Consider the following 20,964-nt stretch of genomic DNA (forward strand, 5'->3'; position numbering starts at 1 on the left):
TTTTGAAGCCCTCCCAATTATGACGCACACCATTGCCAGAAAACAGCCTGCCCCAATTTGCCAGATCCTTTCTGATAATATCAAAATTGGCCTTTCTCCAATTTAGAATCTCAGCCCAAGGACCAGACCTACCCTTTTCCATAATTGTAATCACCAGATGCAAAGCATCCTGCTACACAAATTGCTGTCACCTGCTCTGTCTCATTCCCTAATAGGGGATCAAGTATTGCATGCTCTCCCATTGGAACTTCTGTGTACTGATTAAGGAAACTTTTCTGAACACATTTGACAAACTCTTTCCCATTAAGTCCTTTTACATTATGGGAGTCCCAATCAATATGTGTAAAGTTAAAATCACCTACTATCGCAACCTTATCTTTATTGCAACAGTCTCCCATCTCTCTATAAATTTGTTCCTCAATCCTGCAGACTGTTGGATGGTCTGTAATATAGCCACATTAATGTGGTCATACCTTTCTTATTCCTCACTAGACGAATTCTCTGGTCTGTTCTGACTGAGACCGTCATGACATTTTCTCTGACAAGTGAAACCATCCGTTCTCCCTTTAATCCTTCCCACTCTGTCACATCTAAAACAGCAGAACCCTAGACTATTGAGCTGCCAGTCTCACTAATGGCTACAATATCATAATTCTCGATGTTGATGCATGCCCTGAGCTCATCTGCCTTTCCTACCATACTCCTTCCATTGAAATATATGTGGCTCAGAACATTAGCCCCACTATGCGTAACCTTTCAATTCCTGATCTTGTCTGAGGTCTTAACAACATCTGTCCCCACAACCACTCCATTATGTGTTCTGGCACTCTGGTTCCCAACACTCCCCCCTCCCACCCCTGCAACTCCAGTTTAACCCCCTCCCCGTGCAGTCCTATGCAAACCTTCCCACTAGGATATTCGTCCCCCTCCAGTTCAAGTACAAACTGTCCCTTCTATACACCTTACGTGGAAGAGAGCCCAATGATTCAAAAGTCTGAAGCCCTCCCTCCTACACCAACTCATTAGCCATGTGTTAAACTGTATGATCTTCCTATTTCTGGCCTTACAAGCACATGGTACGGGTAGCAATCCTGAGATCACAACCCTGGAGGTCCTGTCCTTTAACTTAGCACCTAATTCCCTGAATGTATTTTGCAGAACCTTGTCCCTCTTCCTACCTAAGTCATTTGTACATATATGGACCTCTGGCTGCTCACCCTCCCACTTTAGAATGCAGAGGACTAGATCTGAGATGCCCCAGTCCCTGGTACAGGGAAGGCAACATACCATCTGGGAATCTCATTGTTGTCCACAGAACCTCCTTTCTGTTCCCCTAACTAATAAGTTCCCTGTCACTGCAGCTCGCCTCTCCTCCCCCCACCCTTCTCAGCTACAGAGCCAGCCTCAGTGCCAGAGACCTGACCACTGTGACCTTCCTCTGCTAGATCATCACCCACCCCCCAACTTTGAGGAAGGTAGCCACAGGGGTACTCTGTACTGACTGTTTAACCCTTTTCACCCTGATGACTGTCACCCAGTTTCTCGTGTCCTGCACCTTCGGTGTAACTATCTCTCTTTATGTCCAATCTATCACTCCTTCAGCTCCCCGAATGTTCCAGATTTCCTCCAGTTTCTTAGCGTGGAGTGTCTGAATCTGTAGCTGAATGCACTTCTTGCAGGTGAAGTTGTCAGAGACACTGGTGGACTCCCTGCCTTCCCACATCCCACAAAAGGAGCATTCGTCTGTCCTGCCGGGCATCCCTACTGCTCTATCTGTACAAGTATAAAGAAGGCAACTATTAATAAACTGAAAAAAAATCTACCTACAGCTTTTCATCTTCTCTCACTCGCTTCTCCGTGCACAAGTTTCAAAGAGCTAAGCCTCAAATTCCTACTCCAACACTGTCAACTCCACCAATGGCTGCTCCAATAAAGGCTGCCGACCTACCCTTGCCTTATTTTTACTTGTCCTTGTCAATGAATCCCGAGCTCTGATTGGCCACTGTTCAAATGGCCAATCATTTGATATTCCACCACACTCCTGCTTTGTAGATGTGGCAAGGTTTTAGGGTGTCAGGAAGTAAATCACCAGTCCTTGACCTACTTATTTAATTGCAGTGGTTATGTGGCTGTTCCAGTTAACTTTCTGGTCAATGGTGAGCCCAGAAATGTTGATGATGGGAACCCAGCAAGGATAATACTACTGAATTTCAAGGCTAACTTATTAGATTCTCTCATCATGGAGATAGTCGTTGCTGACTGTTAATAGAAAATAGTTGATAAAGACTTGCTGGAAGACAGATACTGAAATTATGACATTATATAGTGCCATTCCAAATCTTATCCTTGTTTTATTTATAACGTGGGTTTTTAAGGCATCAGTCTATTTAAAATATGGAAATGTTAAAATGGTCACCATGAGGATCTCTGAGTAGTGAATGCATTTTCACTACCCAAACTCTTTCCACTATCTACAACTCAGGAATATGCTGTAATACTGAGCACCAAGGCAAAGAATCTCCATGTTTGGCACAAAATGCACCAACATAATCATCTGGTGCCCACAGTATCAGCAAACTCTGATGTCAGTGCATTTCATCTCCGAAGTGCAGTGTTGTTCACCAGAGCTACTCCTGCTGCGTTTCCCCAAGCACACAGGCCCTATGGACCGGAAGGACAGAGCCAGTGGGGACACGGGACATCACATCTGTGAGTTTCCCTCCAAGCCACACAAACCAATTTGGAAAAATAGAACTTTTCTTTCATCATTACTAAGTCAAAGGTGTGGAATGCCATACCTAATAATAATGTTTGTCACAGACAGTATGGTAGTTCAAAAGTTGAACTTTAAGGCAGCCGTTGTCAACAATATCACACTAAATGGGGGAGGAGAAGATGGCGGCGCGACGCAGTGTGCACAGCCTCTCCGGTAAATGATATCTGTATTTGTTAAGTAGGGTACCGTGCACAATTCTGATCTGATGGAGACAGATGTGAGAAGCACGGAGGAACATCTGGAGAAACTTCTGAAATGCCCGCTTCGCTGCCGCTGCTACTGTGCGATCGAGAATCTCCGGAGGGGAAGGCCCCAGATCCTCGGCTTTGCCTGTTGCTTGGCAGCGGGGGATGGGATCAAAGCACTCGGCAGAGATAGTGCTCGGTGCTCGGTGTCCGAGGGCTGGTCGGAGGCTCGAAGTTTTCAGACGGACTCAAGAGTCGGCTGTGGTCGGGTGCTTCCAGGGTGCTGCATCAGCAAGTTTGCAGCGCTGGAGGTTCATGGCGGGGAGAGCTTTCTTCCTTCTACCATCTGCGTGAGATGGTGGGACTTTCGAGAGACTTTGAGACTTTTTTTTACCGTGCCCATGGTTTGTTCTTTATCAAATTACGGTATTGCTTTGCACTATCTGTTCTAACTATATGTTATAATTATGTAGTTTTTGTCAGTTTTTCAGTCTTGGTCTGTCTTATGTTTCTGTGATATCATACTGGAGGAACATTGTATCTTTCCTTAATGCATGCATTACTAAATGACAATAAAAGAGGACTGCGTGTACTCATAATCTAATCTAATCAAATTATCCCTTGAAATTACGTTTTTATTTTGAATTTCATGATATTGACTTACCACTGTGTACCAGGTCAAATATATTTAAACAAACAGAGGTGACCAACATTGAAAGGAAAAAAAACAAAACCATCTGCTTTCCAAACCAAAGTTCAATGCACTCAGAATGGAATGGTTAATATCACTTTATTAATGAGGGAGTGCAGATGGGTACTTGAACCCATGAAATAAAGAAGAGTATCCAGGTTCCAGACTCCAGAAGGACTTAAAACCTAACATTTAAATTATACTTGAACAATTGTTTCATGTTCCTCTCTGCTACGTGGCTGTTATTGTAAATTATTTCATTCATAATCAATTGCACTTTTCTTTTTAGAAATGATGTACTTTAACCTGTTGCTTTTATAAACTTTGATATTAAATTTCTGCAGATTATATAATTCCTAGAGTATATATTCAGCATCGCTCCAATTTTAACTCATAATTCTGAAGTGACTGCAAGTGAACGGAGTGACAATGAAGAGTGAGTATTTTCTGTTTTCTGAATAAAAAAGGAGTTTCTCTGGTTAGTGGAAGATTTCCCTCCACACCTCTCTGAGGTAGTGGGGAACCGTGTATAAGGCAAATTACAGCAGTTGGTTGCCATTGCCTTCTGTTGGGTGAGTTTCCAAAGAGATCACCAGCACGTATCCCAGCACGGATGGAAAGCGTGCAGGCAGCCAGCTGTAATTCGAACTCGGGACCTTTCATCCCGAAGTCCGGCACTGACGCCACTACGCCACCAGCCGGGTTGTTTTCTGAATAAGCTGGTAAAACTATCCAAAGTCATGACATGATGAAAATCTGAACTATAAAGCTGTTTATTCTGACAAATGCAAAGTAATGTATTTTTCCTAATATGTAACACGGGAATTGAACATTCTGAGCTTGATGCTTTTTCAATTATTCTAGAAATGGGATTGTGCAAGTGAAGAATCCTCATCTGGCATCAATGCCTGAAGATTATCTTTATCATTTTGATCTGGGAACACAAACACACAATCTACAAGCAATGTTTGGAGATGTAAAGGTAAGGAGTTTCTGGAAGTGTAAAGAATAAAGCTAAATACAAAACAAAAGCCTGTGTTTCTTTCATGATGATCTTTTAATGAATGTAAAAATGAATAATGATGAAAGAAATCCAGAGATTAAATTTAATAGACAAAGAAATATGAAAGAAATAAATATTGCATATAATAACTGTAACCCCCTCACCTTATCGAGATTGCTAAAAAATTCTAATTCTGCATTGAGTTCATCATTCCTGCATACCAACATTTCTTGCCTTATTCCATGCAGATTTTGCAGCCTTTGAAATAGAAATGGGAAGGCATAGATATAAATGTAAACCATCTGCCCACTGCCTCTTTCAAGTAAATTTATTTAAAAATTGTAATGGCCTATATAGATCAAATCACAGAAAGCACAAAATTTACTTTTATTTAATAGTTCATTCACCTTCCTTTATGGTTGCTTAATTCAAATCACCTGCGAATTGCACAAAATTTTGTCCAATGCTATTATTTATGTTACTTGATTCAAATTATTAAATGATCATTTTTAGTTGAGTGCTCAGATGACAACTCTAAAGCACGTGCAGTCTGCCCCTCGAGTTCTACGATTGACATGGTATATCCATTTCTGTTTCCCTCAGGTCCTCTAAATTACCCAGTGCCTATTCCTAACTAACATCATGAAAATTCTCTGTCTGAAGGACATCCGCTTGTTCACAGGGCTGTAAGTGTGATTCAGGGGATGAATATAAATGTGTTTATATCAAGAAATGTACCACAGCAGGTTACTGCAGCGTCAGCTCAAGCCTAATTCTGTATTAGACTTGAGCTTCCACTGAAGACAAAACGCAGCAGTTCTAAAGGACAGACATGGGTATTATAAACCATTGAAAGTGGCAGAGGAAGTTGAGAGAGTAGTTTGCAGAATACTTCAGATCCTAGCATTCGTAAATAAAGACGGTTATTACAATTGGGGAAGTTATATTGAACTTTTACATAATACTAGTTAGATCTCAACTTGTTCATTGCATTCAATCCTTCCATGACATAATACTTCTAAAGATTTTGAGAGGAAAGCATTATGATTATAGGTATAGTAAACAAATATTTTGCATCTGTCTTTACTCAGAAGACGTAGATTAAGGAAATCAGGGCCATGATGAATGTATGGAAGATAGAATTTCACAGCACTAATGATAAAGCACTGGAAAATCAAGGAGATCCAGACATAATCTAAACAAACCTCCACAATTTTTAAGCTGGTGTTTCATGGTTCTGAGAAAGGTATTTATGTGTGGATGTGTTAATGATCATTTTCCAAAATTCTCTAGATTTTGATGTTTGCAAAAACAGCGAATGTATTGGGACCAATTCTTTTCACACTATGTTAGTGATTTGGATAATGGAGTTGATGGCTTTGTGGCCAAGTTTGCAGATGATACAGAGGTAGGTAGAGAGGCAGTTAGTCTGCAGAAAGATTTGGACAGATTGGGAGAACGTGCAAAGAAGTGGCATATGGAATATAGTGTAGGGAAGTGTATGGCAATGCACTTTGATAGAAGGAATAAAGGCACAGACTATTTTTGGAACAGGGAGAAAATTCAAAACTCAGAGGTGCAAAGGGAGCAGGGATTCCTAGTGCAGGATTCCAAAAGGTTAACTTGCAGGTTTATTTATTTAGTTAGTTAGTTGAGTTGGTTGTAAGGAAGGGAACTGCATTGTTAGCATTCATTTTAAGAGGACTGGAATATCAGAGCAAGGATGTGATGCTGAGGCTTTATAAGGCTTTGGTCAGACCACACTTGGAGTATTGTGAGCAGTTATGGGCTCCTTGTCTAAGGTGCTGGCATGGGAGAAAGTCCAGAGGAGGTTCGCAAGAATGATTCCGGCAATGAAATAGTTAACATATGAAGAGCATTTGTTGGCTCTGGGCTTGTACTCGCTGGAGTTTAGAAGAGTGAGGGACGATCTCACTGAAACCTATCGCCTATTGGAAGGGCTAGACAGAGTAACTGTGGAGTTGTTTCCTGTAGTGGGTGAGTTTAGGACCAGAGGGCACAGCCTCAGGATAGAGGGACTTCCGTGTAGAATAGAGATGTGAAGAAATTTCTTTTCATCAGAGTTTGGTGAATCTGTGGAATTCATTGCTATGGATTCCGTGGAGGACAAGTCGTTGGGTATATTTAAAGTAGAGATTGATCAGGATCTTGGTTAGTCAGGGTGTCAAAGGTTATGGGGAGACGGCAGGAGAATGGAGTTGAGAGGGAAAATAAGTCAGCAATGATGGAATAGCAGAGCAGACTTGATGGGCTGAATGGCCTAATTCTGCTCCTATGTCTTATGGTATTATGTAAAACCGCTATTTAATAAATAAAGAAAAGAAATAACGGGAAACTATGGACCTGCCAGCCTAACATCTTCTGTTCACCAAATGTTGGAATCCATCAAAAAGAACACGTTAACAGGACACTTAAAAATGATAAATTGATTAGGTAAGGTCAATAGAGTTCCAAGAAGGGGATAGTGTGTGTTTTTGACGGTGTAATTCAACAGGCTACAAAAAAGGAAACAATCAGTATGACATACCTCCATTTCAAAAAGACATTTGAGAAGACACCGCACAAATGTTAGATAAAAAGGGTACAAGGGTCTGAAGTTAACATACCAGCATGGAAAGAACAGAAAACCCAGTTGCTTTTGGGTCAGTAGACTGCTGGTGAGGAGGTACAGGTATACGCTTAAAAAAGTGAACTTTTGAGGAAGATATATGTGCTGTTAAAGTATGACATTATCAAAATTATGAACCTTGTATCTTTCAGTTTGCTTGCGTTGGTGGCAGTGCAAATCGGATGAGAATGTTTGCACAGCTTATGCACATGGAGCTTGGATTAAACGGTGATGGGAGTAACACTCTGGATATTTGTGCAGCAACAGACAGATATAGTATGTACAAGGCTGGTCCTGTATTGGCCATAAGTGTAACTATATAGTATATTACAGACTGATTATGCTGGTGCAGTTTCTTGCTGTTTCCAGCATACTGTGGTTGTAAAATGCAAACAATTCCCTTCAATAAAGAAATACTTCCTGCCAAAATTCTATGTTCAAGCAGCTCCTTCCATATTCCCTCTTGGTTTCTGCCATTTTCCAGAAACATCAAATTTTTTTTTTAGATTAGATTATGAGGACACGCAGTCCTCTTTTATTGTCATTTAGTAATGCATGCATTGAGAAATGATACAATGTTCCTCCGGTGTGATATCACAGAAACACAAGCAGACCAAGACTGAAAAACTGACAAAAACCACAAAATTATAACATATAGTTACAACAGTGCAAGCAATACCATAACTTGATGAAGAAGAGGCCATGGGCACGGTAAAAAAAAGTTCAACGTCTCTCGAAAATCCCATCATCTCACGCAGACGGGAGAAGGAAGAAAACTCTCCCTGCCATAAACTTCCAGTGCCGCAAACTTGCCGATGCAGCATCCTGGAAGCATCCAACCACAGTCCGACTCTGAGTCATCTGAAAACTTTGAGCCTCCAACCAGCCCTCCGACACCAAGCACCAAGCACCATCTCTGCCGAGCGCTTCAACCCCAGCCCCGGCTGCCAGCAACAGGCAAAGCCGAGGATTTGGGGCCTTCCCTCCGGAGATTCTCGATCGCACAGTAGCAGCGGCAGCGAACCGGGCATTTCAGAAGTTTCTCCAGACGTTCCTCCGTGCTTCTCACGTCTGTCTCCTTCAAATCAGAATTGTGCACAGCATCCTACTTAACAAATACGATATCATTCACCGGAGGGGCCGCATGTGCTGCATCGCGCCGCCATCTTCTCCTCCCGCCCACTTACCACTTACCCCGATGAAGGGTCATCGACTTGAAACATAACCTGCTTCTCTTTCCACAGGTGCTGTACAACATGCTGATTATTTCAGAAATATTTGAATTGACTTTCCTTTTTACATCCTTCACATACATGAGGAGTAAAAATCTTCATGCTACGTCTCCATTTGAATGTGCAATGAGCAAATTAGTTGTTTGGAATAAATAGCATAGCAAATAGAATAGAATTTGTAATTATACAGTAAGATATACACCCAAACAGACAATATAGCTTAGAAATACAATTGTGTCAGTGTGAATTAATCATTCTGATGGCTAGGTGGAAGAAGCTGTTAAGTTTAATTGTCATTCAACCATACACATGTATACAGCTAAACAAAACAGGTTTCCTTCGGGGCCAAGGTACAAAACACAGTACATGCAGTCATACACAGCACATAGCACATACAGTCACAAACATAATATTAGCCCAAGTCCCTGAGTGGCCTGAAGATTGATCCAGCATTTTTTGCCTTTATTTCAGATTTCCAGTAACTGAAGTTTTGAAAAAACTTTTGAATCTCTGGCCTTACACGAATAGGTTAAAGTAAGAGCCGATGATAAAGAATAAAAGGGGCAGTTTCTCCAGATTATTCAGCTATTTATATTGATTTCAGCTGATGGTGTCACAGAGTTATGAATAAATAATGATGTAGCTTGTACAATCAATTTTCAGGCAATATGTTGAAAGAAGATATCCAGAATTCATTTCTTCCCCAAATTAAATTTTATTTTTTGACATTGCTCTATGGCTTAAAATTAAATAGTAAAACAGGCTGAATTTTTTGAAGCAGCAAATTGATTAGTTTGCAACACGGAAACTTCTCTGAATCAGAATCAGAATCAGAATCAGGTTAAATATCACCTGCATATGGAGTTAAATTTGTTAAAGTTTTGTGACAGCAGTACGTTGCAATAGATAATAATAGAGAAAAATAACTGTGAATTACAGTAAGTAAAATATATATATAATAGTTAAATTAAATAAGTAGATGTTAGAACTGACCACACTGAAAGGAATCTTGCTCAAATTATGGTGGTGTTATCCCTATGGTAATATCAGAGCTCCTAATTTAACAGGGTTGAGGGGTGCAGTAGAAATTAGGATCACAACTCCTGCAGATCATGGTCACAGAACCTATGAGTCTTGGGTCTGGGAACATCTGAAAAGAGAGCTCAGTGTTTTGGATCACTGGTATTGAGAATCCGGAAACAGGGACCACGTGTCCTTCGAACTGGGAAGAGTGGAATGGAAGGGACTGTCAAAAACTTGGTAGAAAAATGCCTTTTGCATAAGGTTGGAAAATAAATGTAGTGTAGTTGTTGTAGAATTTCTAATACAACAAGTTAATAAACATTTTCTTCACAGCATAGTTTAAAGTATATTTTGTTTCAAGTTGATTTCTGATTTAACTTTTAGTATACAGTGGAGTTTTAAAACATGTTTCACCATAGATAGTTGTTGTTTTTGTTCTCAAGAGTAAGTTTTAAAATCACGAATAAATCAAATTTGGAAGTTTATTAATGAAATAAAATGTGATTAAAATTATGATTTATGATTTTCCTTTCGCCAAGGTCCCAAAACTATAATTGAATATTTTTTGCTCTTTGCTTGTTGTTTAACCATTTTCTTTGAACATTGGAACTTCAGGCTTTTGCTCGTGCAAAACAAACTTAAAAAGCATATTAAATAACTAGATTCGGTCATCACCATCTCATGGTGACCAAACATTTAAATTGTACAGTGTCAAAATAAATGTATGCAGGGTCAGTTCTGCTGTTAAATACTGACACAATTATTTGCAAAAATTCCAACATGAATTGTGATTTTGTGCTTAAGAATTATGATTTAAAATTATATAAAAATTCCCACACACAGATATTGCCTGATTGGCTGATTCTTTCCACCATTTCTGTTCATGTTTTTAGATTTGTCTTAGGCACCCCTTGTATCTAATGACTGGAAGAACACAGGAACAATTACCACTCCACAGGTCACAACAGAATATCATCTTAGGTGATTCTTTATCAGGCATCCAGACGACATGAATAGCTCAGCTCAATCATCTCTTTACCATCGTTGCTATAATGCAAGCACAATTGTCCTTGGGAAACCAGCACCTGTATCATTTGTCTCCAAACGGTTTTGTGACCTTTCTGAGGCAACCTAGGTGGAAGTGAATTTATTTTTAGATGTGTGTCTCTACAATATTTATTGTTTTTGTATAGCTCTGTATTTGTGAAATACCATACATTCAGCAAAACAATAGGCTAAAATAAAACTGTATGTATTCAAAAAGTCAAGATCACGGTGTGTGCAGAACCATGGATACTTTATGGAGCTTAGTCACCAAATCACTCATCTCAAGAAAAATTTAGGAACGGGCTTTCGTGCAAACAGTAAAATTCACTACCTCATACAGTATTAGAACTTATGAGTGAGGCTACAGGTCGTGGTTGTAAATTACACAGAATGGCTCTTCATAATGGGGGAAGACCACTTTTGAAATTAAACTTCCAATGGGGAGCTATATCAAGTGTAGAAGCACATACCTACTGATAACACCTTATCAAAGCTGCAGCCTGTTACGAAGTGTCTTACAAGACTCTTATCTCACATGCAACTTTCCAAGAAAAAATTGTTTTTTGATTATGCAATGGAAAAACACTTTTAAAAAATCCATGGCTCTATTTTTTTGTTGCATTAGGCACAACGACTCCTCTGATCCTTAAAAGTAACTTTTCATCTGATGTAATGTCTTTGTGCTCTCTTGCCATTAACACTATTAACAGATGTAATCTGCTACTGGCCACTAATCCTCTCAAATAAATTAATATTGTGTCTCTGTTGTATCATCACGGTGCGTTATTAACAGTTTAACTACAGGCAACTGTTGGACAAGGTTTTCCAGATCAGATTGGGACAAAATAATGCCATTTTCAAATTAATAATAAGGCCAGTGATATCCAAAGTAATGTAAATTGGATTTTGTTTTTCTTATAGCATGGAGTGGGTGTGCCATCGATATCAATCATGCTTCATGAACTCATTAAGTTACTTCACCATGCCAAGTGTTGTGATGTCACTTTCATACGTCTGGGAACATCAGGTGGTATAGGTAAGTCAAGAAAATCTGAAGCTCTCTGTCTCTTCCTGTCCAAATTGAAGCCAAATAGGAATGTAAGGAGCTATATGTGTCCAGCAGGACCCCAGCCAACCAAGTAAACAATAAGCACGCTCTAGATAGATGTGTGTGTTACCAAAGGGATCAATGTCAAAATTTAGTCAATGATGCAGCTCTATAAAACTCTGGTTAGGCCGCACTTGGCAGTACCGTGTCCAGTTCTGGTCGCCTCACGATAGGAAGGATGTGGAAGCATTGGAAAGGGTACAGAGGAGATTTACCAGGATGTTGCCTGGTTTAGAGAGTATGCATTATGATCAGAGATTAAGGGAGCTAGGGCCTTACTTTTTGGAGAGAAGGAGGATGAGAGGAGACATGACAGAGGTATATAAGATATTAAGAGGATGAGATAGAGTGGACAGTCAGCGCCTCTTCCCCAGGGCACCACTGCTCAATACAAGAGGACATGGCTTTAAGGTAAGGGGGAGGAAGTTCAAGGGGAATATTAGAGGAAGGTTTTTTTCTGAGAGAGTGGTTGGTGCGTGGAATGCACTGCCTGAGTCAGTGGTGGAGGCAGATACACTAGTGAAATTTAAGAGACTACTAGACAGGTATTTGGAGGAATTTAAGGTGGGGGGTTATATTGGGGGCAGGGTTTAAGGGTCGGCACAACACTGTGGGCCAAAGGGCCTGTACTGTGCTGAACTATTCTATGTTCTATGTTCTATGAAAGCAAGGATTTAATGGTGAGGCCTTACTTGGAGTATTGTGAGCAGTTTTGGGCCCCTTATTTAAGACAGGATGTGCTGACGTTGGAGGGGGTTCAAAGGATGTTCACAAAAATGATTGCAAGATTGAAAGGCTTATCATATGAGGAGAATCTGACAGCTCTGAGCCTGTACTCACAGGAATTTGGAAGAATGAGAGGGGATCTTATTGGAATCTATTGAATGATGAAAGGCCTCAATAATGTGGAGAGGATGTTTCCTATGGTGGGGAGTCTAGGAACAGAAGACACAGCTTCAGAATAGAGGGATGTCCATTTAAAATGGAGATAAGGAAGAATTTCCTCAGTAAGAGATTGGTGAATATGTGGTACTTATGGCCACAGGTGGCTGCGGAGGCCAAATCTTTGGATATATTTAAGGCAGAGTTGATAGATTCTTGATTAGTCAAGGCATGAAAAATTACATGGAGAAGACAGGAGACTGGGGCTGAGAGTGAAGAAGGATCATCCATGATGAAATAGCAGACACGACTTCATGGTCCAAATGGCCTAATTCTGCTCCTATATTTCGTGGTCCATGGTCTAAATAGATCTCTGTGCTTTTATTTTTTGTTCATTTGTCTTCTTTCTTTATATTTAATCTGATGTCATATGATCTGTAGAAATTAGTTTGGTTTCCATTTATATTTGAAGAGTCCAGCTTTACCTCCCCACCATCATAGAAAATGATAGCTTATATCTTTTGCTATCATTACAATCTCAGCAGCCTCATCACCATCTGTTTTTTTCTTAGCTACTATAAAAGTTAAACCAGCCAATTTACATCATTGATGATCTTAATACTTTCAAACAAGTTTATGCCCACATGCTCACCATTTTCCACAAGTGATGGCTTCTGTTCTATCTCACAAACAGCACTTTCTCATTTGTGAGAATTAGCTCAGCAATGATAGGGTTAACTAAGAGGCGCATGTGATAGCTCTGGGTCAGTATTCACTGGAGTTTAGAAGAATGAGAGGGGATCCCATTGTAACCTATCAAATATTGAAAGGTCTAGACAGAGTAGGCATGAAAAGGCTATTTTATATAGTGCGAGTCTAGAATCATCAGGCTCCGACTCAGAATAGAAACACGTCCCTTTAGAAAAGAGATAATGGGAATTTCTTTCAACAGAGGGTGGTGAATCTATGGACCTCATTGCCACAGATGACTGTGGAGGCTAAGTCACTGAGTATATATAAAGTGGAGGCTGATAGGTCCTTGATAAGTAAGGTGTCAAAGGTTACGGAGAGAAGGCAGGAGAATGGGGTTGAGAGGGATAATAAATCAGCCATGATGGAATGGCGGAGCAAACTCAGTAGGCCTAAAGGCCTAATTCTTCTCTTGTACCATGTGGTCTTCATAAAATCTCAGCCATTTGCTGCTGGAACCTCATCCATGGGCATTTCTTAATACTTGTTCCAAGGCTCTCTTGTCTTCCATAAATGTCAGCTCATCTCAACAATACACGATATGAAACTAAATGTCTCAGTGAAATGTAGGAATCAACACTTCTACATACACAGAAAAGCCATCACTGCATTCCAAAATGAAGAGAAATACATTAATTGTTGAAGTGGCAAAAAGCATAATCAAATATAAAATAGCATACAATCATTTTTTTTTATTTCAGGTGCAAGCACTGACGATCAACTCAGGAATGTCTAGTTGTCTTAAAAATAGTTCACTGCATTTCAGTCCTCTGGGCAAGAAAGCAGGTTTATTTTGAGTTTTTGGTACGTATTTTTTACTTTTAAAAGTTGTAACAAAAGATATAAAAACACTTTATAAAATTATCTATAATAGTTACCGATTAGATGAAACACAAAAGGTTAGCATGTAGTTAGAATTAGTAATTTTGGAAGGCTAATGAAATGTCCATTTTGAATTATAAATGCCAGGAAACTTTAATATAACTTTGCAGAACTTAGTTGAAACAGCATGTGGAGTACTGTATGAAACAAACATGTTGGAAAATTTTCAGAGATTCAGAGGATATTCAGCTAGGTAAAACGATATTGTGGTGATAAATGTGGATTGGGGTAGAATAACACTAGACAAAAACGCTTCTATTGTAAAAGGTGTAGACACATATGAGATTTACTCCAAAGCATAAACAGAGAATGTTGGAAACACTCAGCCTCTCAGGCAGCATTAAGAGAAAGTAAAACATTTAAATTTCAGGTTGAAACCCTTTTGTCAGAATGAAAATTTTTCCACTTGGACAGACTGATATGAAAAAGCCGATAGTTACTATGCTTTCGAAATTTTCTCATACTGCCAGCTATGTAATAAAAACATTTCCTCCAAAATGTATAAATTTAACAGGAGATAGGAAGAGACTGGTAGCTCTTTTGATCAAAGTGGAACAGGGTTGTGAAAGTTCAATAAAGATGTATGTATTTAATGCCAGAAGAAATACTGAGAAACAGAATTATCTTTTAAATTTTAGACTCAAGTCTGAGAAAAATTGCTTTGAGAAACTAAACTGACATTTCAGAAAACGGATGTGATTTACCATGCAGCAGAAATCCGGGAAACATAAAGTCACCTGTGAGACAACAGGAAGAAATGTGAATGCAGTTTACACATCTAAGCCCGTCTCTAGGGATGACAGAGAAAGTTTTAAACTAAATCTAAAGAAATTTCAAGGCCATGAGTTTCTGGGAGGAAAGGTAAAAGCCACAAAAGCATCCTGCATTTCTTAAAATATGTAACAAAGGATGTAAGAGCCAGGATTTAAAAAATGGCAGAGCATTTTGCACCAATCTTCACAAAATTTGCTACATCTACTTGCAAACCAAGAATCCAGTAAGTATGAGCAACTGAAAAAATTATTAAAAATTGATGAGACTGAAAGCTGATAAATCCCATGGACCTGATGATCTATATCCCAGAGTTTTGTAAGAGGTGACTTTAAAGACAGGTCCTTACTATTCACCATATGTTTATGCAGAAGCAAAACTTCATTCTAATAACAATAAAATGATATCACGTACTCAGATGCTGGTCACAGTGAGTAGGTCAATGCCAAATATATAAATTGTCTTTGGAACATGGAACAAAGTATTGGGGCATCATGGACTGACTCTAAAGTCAATGATGAAGCCATTGAGAAGAGGGGCACATTGTTCTGGCCAAACTATAGAGAGGGATATTATTACAGATTCTGAGAATGAGAATAATTCTGAGATATGAGAGGTCATATACAAATATACAGAGGTCATCTGCTCAGCTAGGTAGAGATGACAGGCAGAGTAGTGCAATGCTCCTCTTGTGAGAAGCTGGAAAACAGGGAGACCTCCAGTGTCCCTGACAATACAACTGCAAGAAATGCATCCAGCTGCAATTTCTAACAAACCATGTTAAGGAGTTGGAGCTGGAAATGGATAAACTCCAGATCATTCGGGAGGCTAAAGGGGTGATAGATGGGACATATAGAGAGATAGTTACACCCAAGGTGCAGGACACAGGAAACTGGGTGACAATCCAGAAGGGGAAAGGGATTAAAGAGCCAGTGTGGAGTACGAGTATGATCAACCCCTCAACAAATGGTATATAACTTTAGATACTGTCGGGGGGGATGACCTAATAGAGGAAAGTTGCAGTGGTCGGGTCTCTGGCACTGAGGCTACTTCTGTGACTCAGATGGGAAGGGGAAGAAGAGACACACTGTGGAGATTCATTAATTAGGGGAATGGACCAGAAGTTCAGTGGGCGAGAACGAGATTCCTGGATGGTATGTTGCTTCCTGGGTGCCAAGGATCCGGGACACTTCAGATTGAGTCCTCAGCATTCTTAAGTGGGAGGGGGAACAGCTAGGAGTCCTGTCCATATAGGTACCAATGACGTAGGTAGGACGAGTGATGAGGTTCTGCATAGGGAGTCCAGGGAGTTAAGTGCTAAGTTAAAGGGTAGGACCTCCAGGGTTGTGATCTCAGGATTGCTACCTGTGCCACGTTCTAGTGAGTCTAGAACTAAGAAGATTATACAGTTTAATATGTGGCTAAGGAGTTAGTGTAGGAGGGAGGGCATAAGCTTTTTGGATCATTGGTCTCTCTTCCGGAGAAGGTGGGACCTATACAGAAGGGGCGGTTTGCACCTGAACAGGAGGGGGACTAATATCCTAGCAGGAAGATCTGTTAATGCTGTATGGTGGGGTTTAAACTGGAGTTGCAGGGGAATGGGAACCAGAGTGCCAGAACAGTTAGCGGAGAGAAACTGGAGAGGATTTCAAGGCGGGTCACAAAGATTATTCCAGGACTGAATGGCTTGTCATATGAAGAGCGTTTGATGGCTCTGGGCCTGTATTCATTAGAATTCAGAAGAATGAGGAGTGACCTCATTGAAACTTATCAAATGGGGAAAGGCCTTGATAGAGTGGGTGTGGAGACGATATTTCCTATGCTGTGAGAGTCTAAGACCAGAGGGCTCAGCCTCAGAATAGAGGGACATCATTTTTGAATGGAGATTAGGAGGAATTTCTTTAGCCAAAAGGTGGTGAATCTGTGGAATTCTTTGCCACAGGCAGCTGTGGAAGCCAAGTCTTTCTGTATATTTAAGACAGAGGTCGATAGATACTTGATTGGTCAGGGCATGATGGGATATGGGGAGAAAGCAGGAGACAGGGGCTGAGAGGAAAATTGGATCAGCCATGATGAAAAGGCAGAGCAGATTCAATGGGCTAAATGACCTAATTCTGCTCCTATACTCTATGGATTTATGGTCTAACTGTTAGGATACTGAGAAGTTTAGAGGAACAGAAGTGTCTTGGAATGTACATCCACATGTCACTAAAGTGAACAGGACAAGTTACTAGCAAAAGGAAATGGATTATTTTATTATATGTGGCACAGAATAAAAGAATAGGGAGGTTTTGCACATATTTTACAAATATGGGTTTCCTAGGGTTTCCAGCCTGGTGCCTACGGACTCCTCACTCAATGGTATTAGTCCATGGCATAAAATAGCTATAAAAGATTGGATTTAGGCCAAAGCTGGAGTACTGCAAACAGGCCTCATCATCATAATACAGAAAAGGTTTGATTACACATCAAAGTTATCATCAGGACAGCAGCTTTTTTGCTGAAAGGTTATAGGCTGGGATTATTCTCTTGGCATAAAGGAAAGTGATAGTAGATTTAATAAAGGAATATAAAATCATAAGGGAATGAATGGCTGGAAAAAAACATTAGTTGAGAGTACAATAACCAACGGGTATAATTTAAAATGGTCTAATTGTTGGATGACATGTTGCCACTCAATGATTAATGGGGTTCTAGAACTCATATAAAGACAATGGCCATAAATCCTGCTGCACCTGAATGAGCTACATTTCCAAATGCGCCTCATACCATAGCCTACAGACCAAGAACTAGAAAATGGCTGTATAAGTACTCTTCAGATAGTCCTGACTCATGGGCTAAATGGCTTCCTTCTCTGCTGTAGGTTTCTAGCACTCCATGATCATCTGACCAAGGCAAATATTATTGATTATACGCTGGCTGTTCAAAGGAAATTTGTAACAGAAAGTCAAAATTGCAATATATAAAATATGAAAATTCAGTCACCAGTTTTGTTTATTATTTTCTGGAAAGAAGCAAAAAAAAAACTGAGATTTTCATTTGTTTCACCTTTCACTTTATACTGTATCAGTACAAAGACAGAACAAATGGAATTCTGCAATTAGTACATACATTTGTGTACATTATTAAAAACTGTGGATAAATGCTATAACTTAGAACTATATTATTAATCTCCATGTTTTTGAGAGGGCACAGCCTTAAAATAAACTATTACATTTTTTAGACATTAAAGACAGGATAAAGTTTAATTATTCTAACCTTATTTTGAACCATAATTTTCAAATGTTGAAGAATTGCCAGTTTTTTTAATATTTAGAGCGATTCAATTAATCATAATTACAATCAAATATTTATAACATTTTTTAAAATAGATGTTCAACTAAAGAAATTCAGTATTAAAGGTAGACAGAAAATAACAGTAATTTGACGACTGTAATTGTATTTGGTTGACAGACAAAGCATGAGTTGTTAAGAGGTAGTTTACCTTGCAAAACATGAGAATAAGGCCAAGCTCATAGCATGGAGCTTCTGGAGATTAGAAACAGCAAACAGAAACCATCTTTTCTCTGAGATGTCTTCCTATTTAGAGAAGCTTGACACAGAGTGCAAATTTAAATTGTTATAATCTGACACAATGATGTCCCCTCTTGAAATATTAAATGCATTATATGACATTTTGTTGGAGAATTAATGTATTTCTGCAGGTCTGGATCCTGGAACTGTGGTTATAACAGGGACAGCAGTAGATTCATTATTACAGCCTCAGTTTGAACAAGTGGTTCTGGGAAAAGTAATTACTCGAAGCACCGAACTGGATAAGGAACTGGCACAAGAATTATTGAACTGTGGCAAAGAGATTGCCGAGTATCCTATTATCATTGGAAACACCATATGCACACATGATTTTTAGGAAGGTATGTTAAAATTATGTTGGGCTTTAGAAATCTGTAATATCAAACAAATTCTGATAACTTGGTATTTTGCCTGCACAAAAATCCCAATACTTCTGCATCTGGCTTACCAGGTGATAGTTCCCACACACCACCAAGATTCACCAGCCCATTTCCTGCACTCTTTTTCAACTTACTGGGTTCATTCAAAAGATCATGGCACTATTTAGAAACATCTTTTTAAAGTAAATTTATAATATCTTGGCAACACACACAAAATGCATTTTGTGTGTGTTGCTCAGATTTCCAGCATCTGCCGATTTTCTCTTGTTTATAATGCCTTGGACTACCTTTTTGGAATAACAAAAATAGGCTGCAAAATCTGCCAGTCCCACTTCATTTCTAGTGGTGCCAGATGGTTGGAGCTTCACTTTGTCAGTGAACAAATTCTACCTTAAATACAAGGGATGAATCAAGCTGGTTTCAGCCAAGACCCTCTCCCCATGCTCCATGCATCTCAGCACTAATCTGGACCAGATGCTGAAGGCCAGCTGGGCTTAAACCTTGCATTTGGCAGGTGTTCATTTCGACAAAATGGGGTCTCAGAAGATCAAGACCCAAGAACAACAAACAGGGCTGACTGGTAGGTCCATTGTATTTTTTTTCCTTTTCTTGCCCTATTTAAATAACCTCCTCAAATATTGACTCTATTCTGTCTCTCCTTGTACAGCCCCTTTCCACCTATATCCAGGACATTTTAGTCATAGAGTCATACAGCATGGAAATGGGTATTTCAGCGCAATTTGTCGATGCAAACCAAGTCTAAGCAAGTACAACTTGCGTGCTTGACCATACCCTTCTAAATCTTTCTTATCTATGTACCCATCAAAATGTCTTTTAAATGTTATTGTACCTGTTTCAACCACTTCTACTAGCATGCGCTCCACTATTTGATAATTTCTGATTATCTGCCCTCACCAGCTCATTTTCACTCCCTCCTTTTCACTCCCTCCTTTTCTCACTCTCTCCTTTTGATCCAATTCCAGTCCTTCCAGTCCTGGTGTCCCCTTTTGTCCACCTACTACCTGCCTACTTCATGCACCATACCTCATCCCCCATGTGCTTCTATCTGCCATTCAATAGGGCTTTAATAGGTACACTTAATATCAGAGAAATGTATACAATATACATTCTGAAATTCTTTTTCTTTGCAAGCAACCTTGAAAACAGAGAAGTGCCCCAAAGAATGAATGACAAAGCCCCAAAGCCCCTGCTTATTTTTCCAGGATAGGAGAACCTAAAACTAGGGCTTAAAGCAAAAGGGAAAATCTCTAAAGGGAACCCAAGGTGCAAGCTATTTCATACAGAGTGTGGTTGGTGTGCAGTATATGCTGCCAAAGGATGTAGTGGAGGTAGATACAACATTTCAACCTATAAAGACCATGTAGACAGGTACATGGATTGGCATGATTTAGAGGGAAATGGGCCAAATGCAGGTGAATGGGGACTAATGTAGGTGAATGTAGGAAGGCACCTTTGTTGGCATGGACGAGTTAGGCTGAAATGTCTATATCTTGTATAACTCTATGACTATAACATATTTTCAATTCCATGCTCAACAGTAATATTTCATCTGATGTCCCATGCATCACTTCATGCAAATTATTAATCATATACACAATGATCATAATTTCCTTTTGTTTGCTGCAGGGCGTTTGGATGGTGCTTTATGTTCATTTTCTATTGATAAGAAGGTGGAGTATTTGAAAAAGGCCTATACAGCTGGTGTTAGAAACATTGAAATGGAGTCCACTGTCTTTGCTGCAATGTGCCACAGTTGTGATCTAAAAGGTACGAGACTTGTAAGGGCAGGATAAGCTGACACATTTTTAATTGTTACATGAGGAAGTAGAATAAACTTGACACTGTAGAAATTAGAAGAATATCATATTTAAATTTTTGTAGATCTTCATTTATTGATGTTTAATTTTTTATATTTTGACTTTTTAAAAATCTCGCCTGCTGTTGTCTATTTTTCCTCAACCCCACGCCAATAACCAATTAAATTGAGGTATCTTATTATTCAAATTTAAGG

At 39.5% G+C, this 20,964-nt stretch overlaps 1 protein-coding gene across 1 annotated transcript in view; it reads left to right on the top strand.

The window, feature by feature from the left end:
• LOC134348796 (uridine phosphorylase 2-like) overlaps positions 1-20,964 on the top strand; it is a 47,458-nt gene that overhangs the window by 23,872 nt on the left and 2,622 nt on the right. The window contains 5 exon segments of the mRNA XM_063052599.1: positions 4,517-4,634; positions 7,437-7,595; positions 11,508-11,622; positions 18,684-18,893; positions 20,580-20,720. Of these exon segments, the coding sequence (XP_062908669.1) occupies positions 4,517-4,634; positions 7,437-7,595; positions 11,508-11,622; positions 18,684-18,893; positions 20,580-20,720 (743 nt within the window).

This window comes from Mobula hypostoma, chromosome 6 (assembly GCF_963921235.1).
Source record: "Mobula hypostoma chromosome 6, sMobHyp1.1, whole genome shotgun sequence".
Lineage (NCBI taxonomy): Eukaryota > Metazoa > Chordata > Chondrichthyes > Myliobatiformes > Myliobatidae > Mobula > Mobula hypostoma.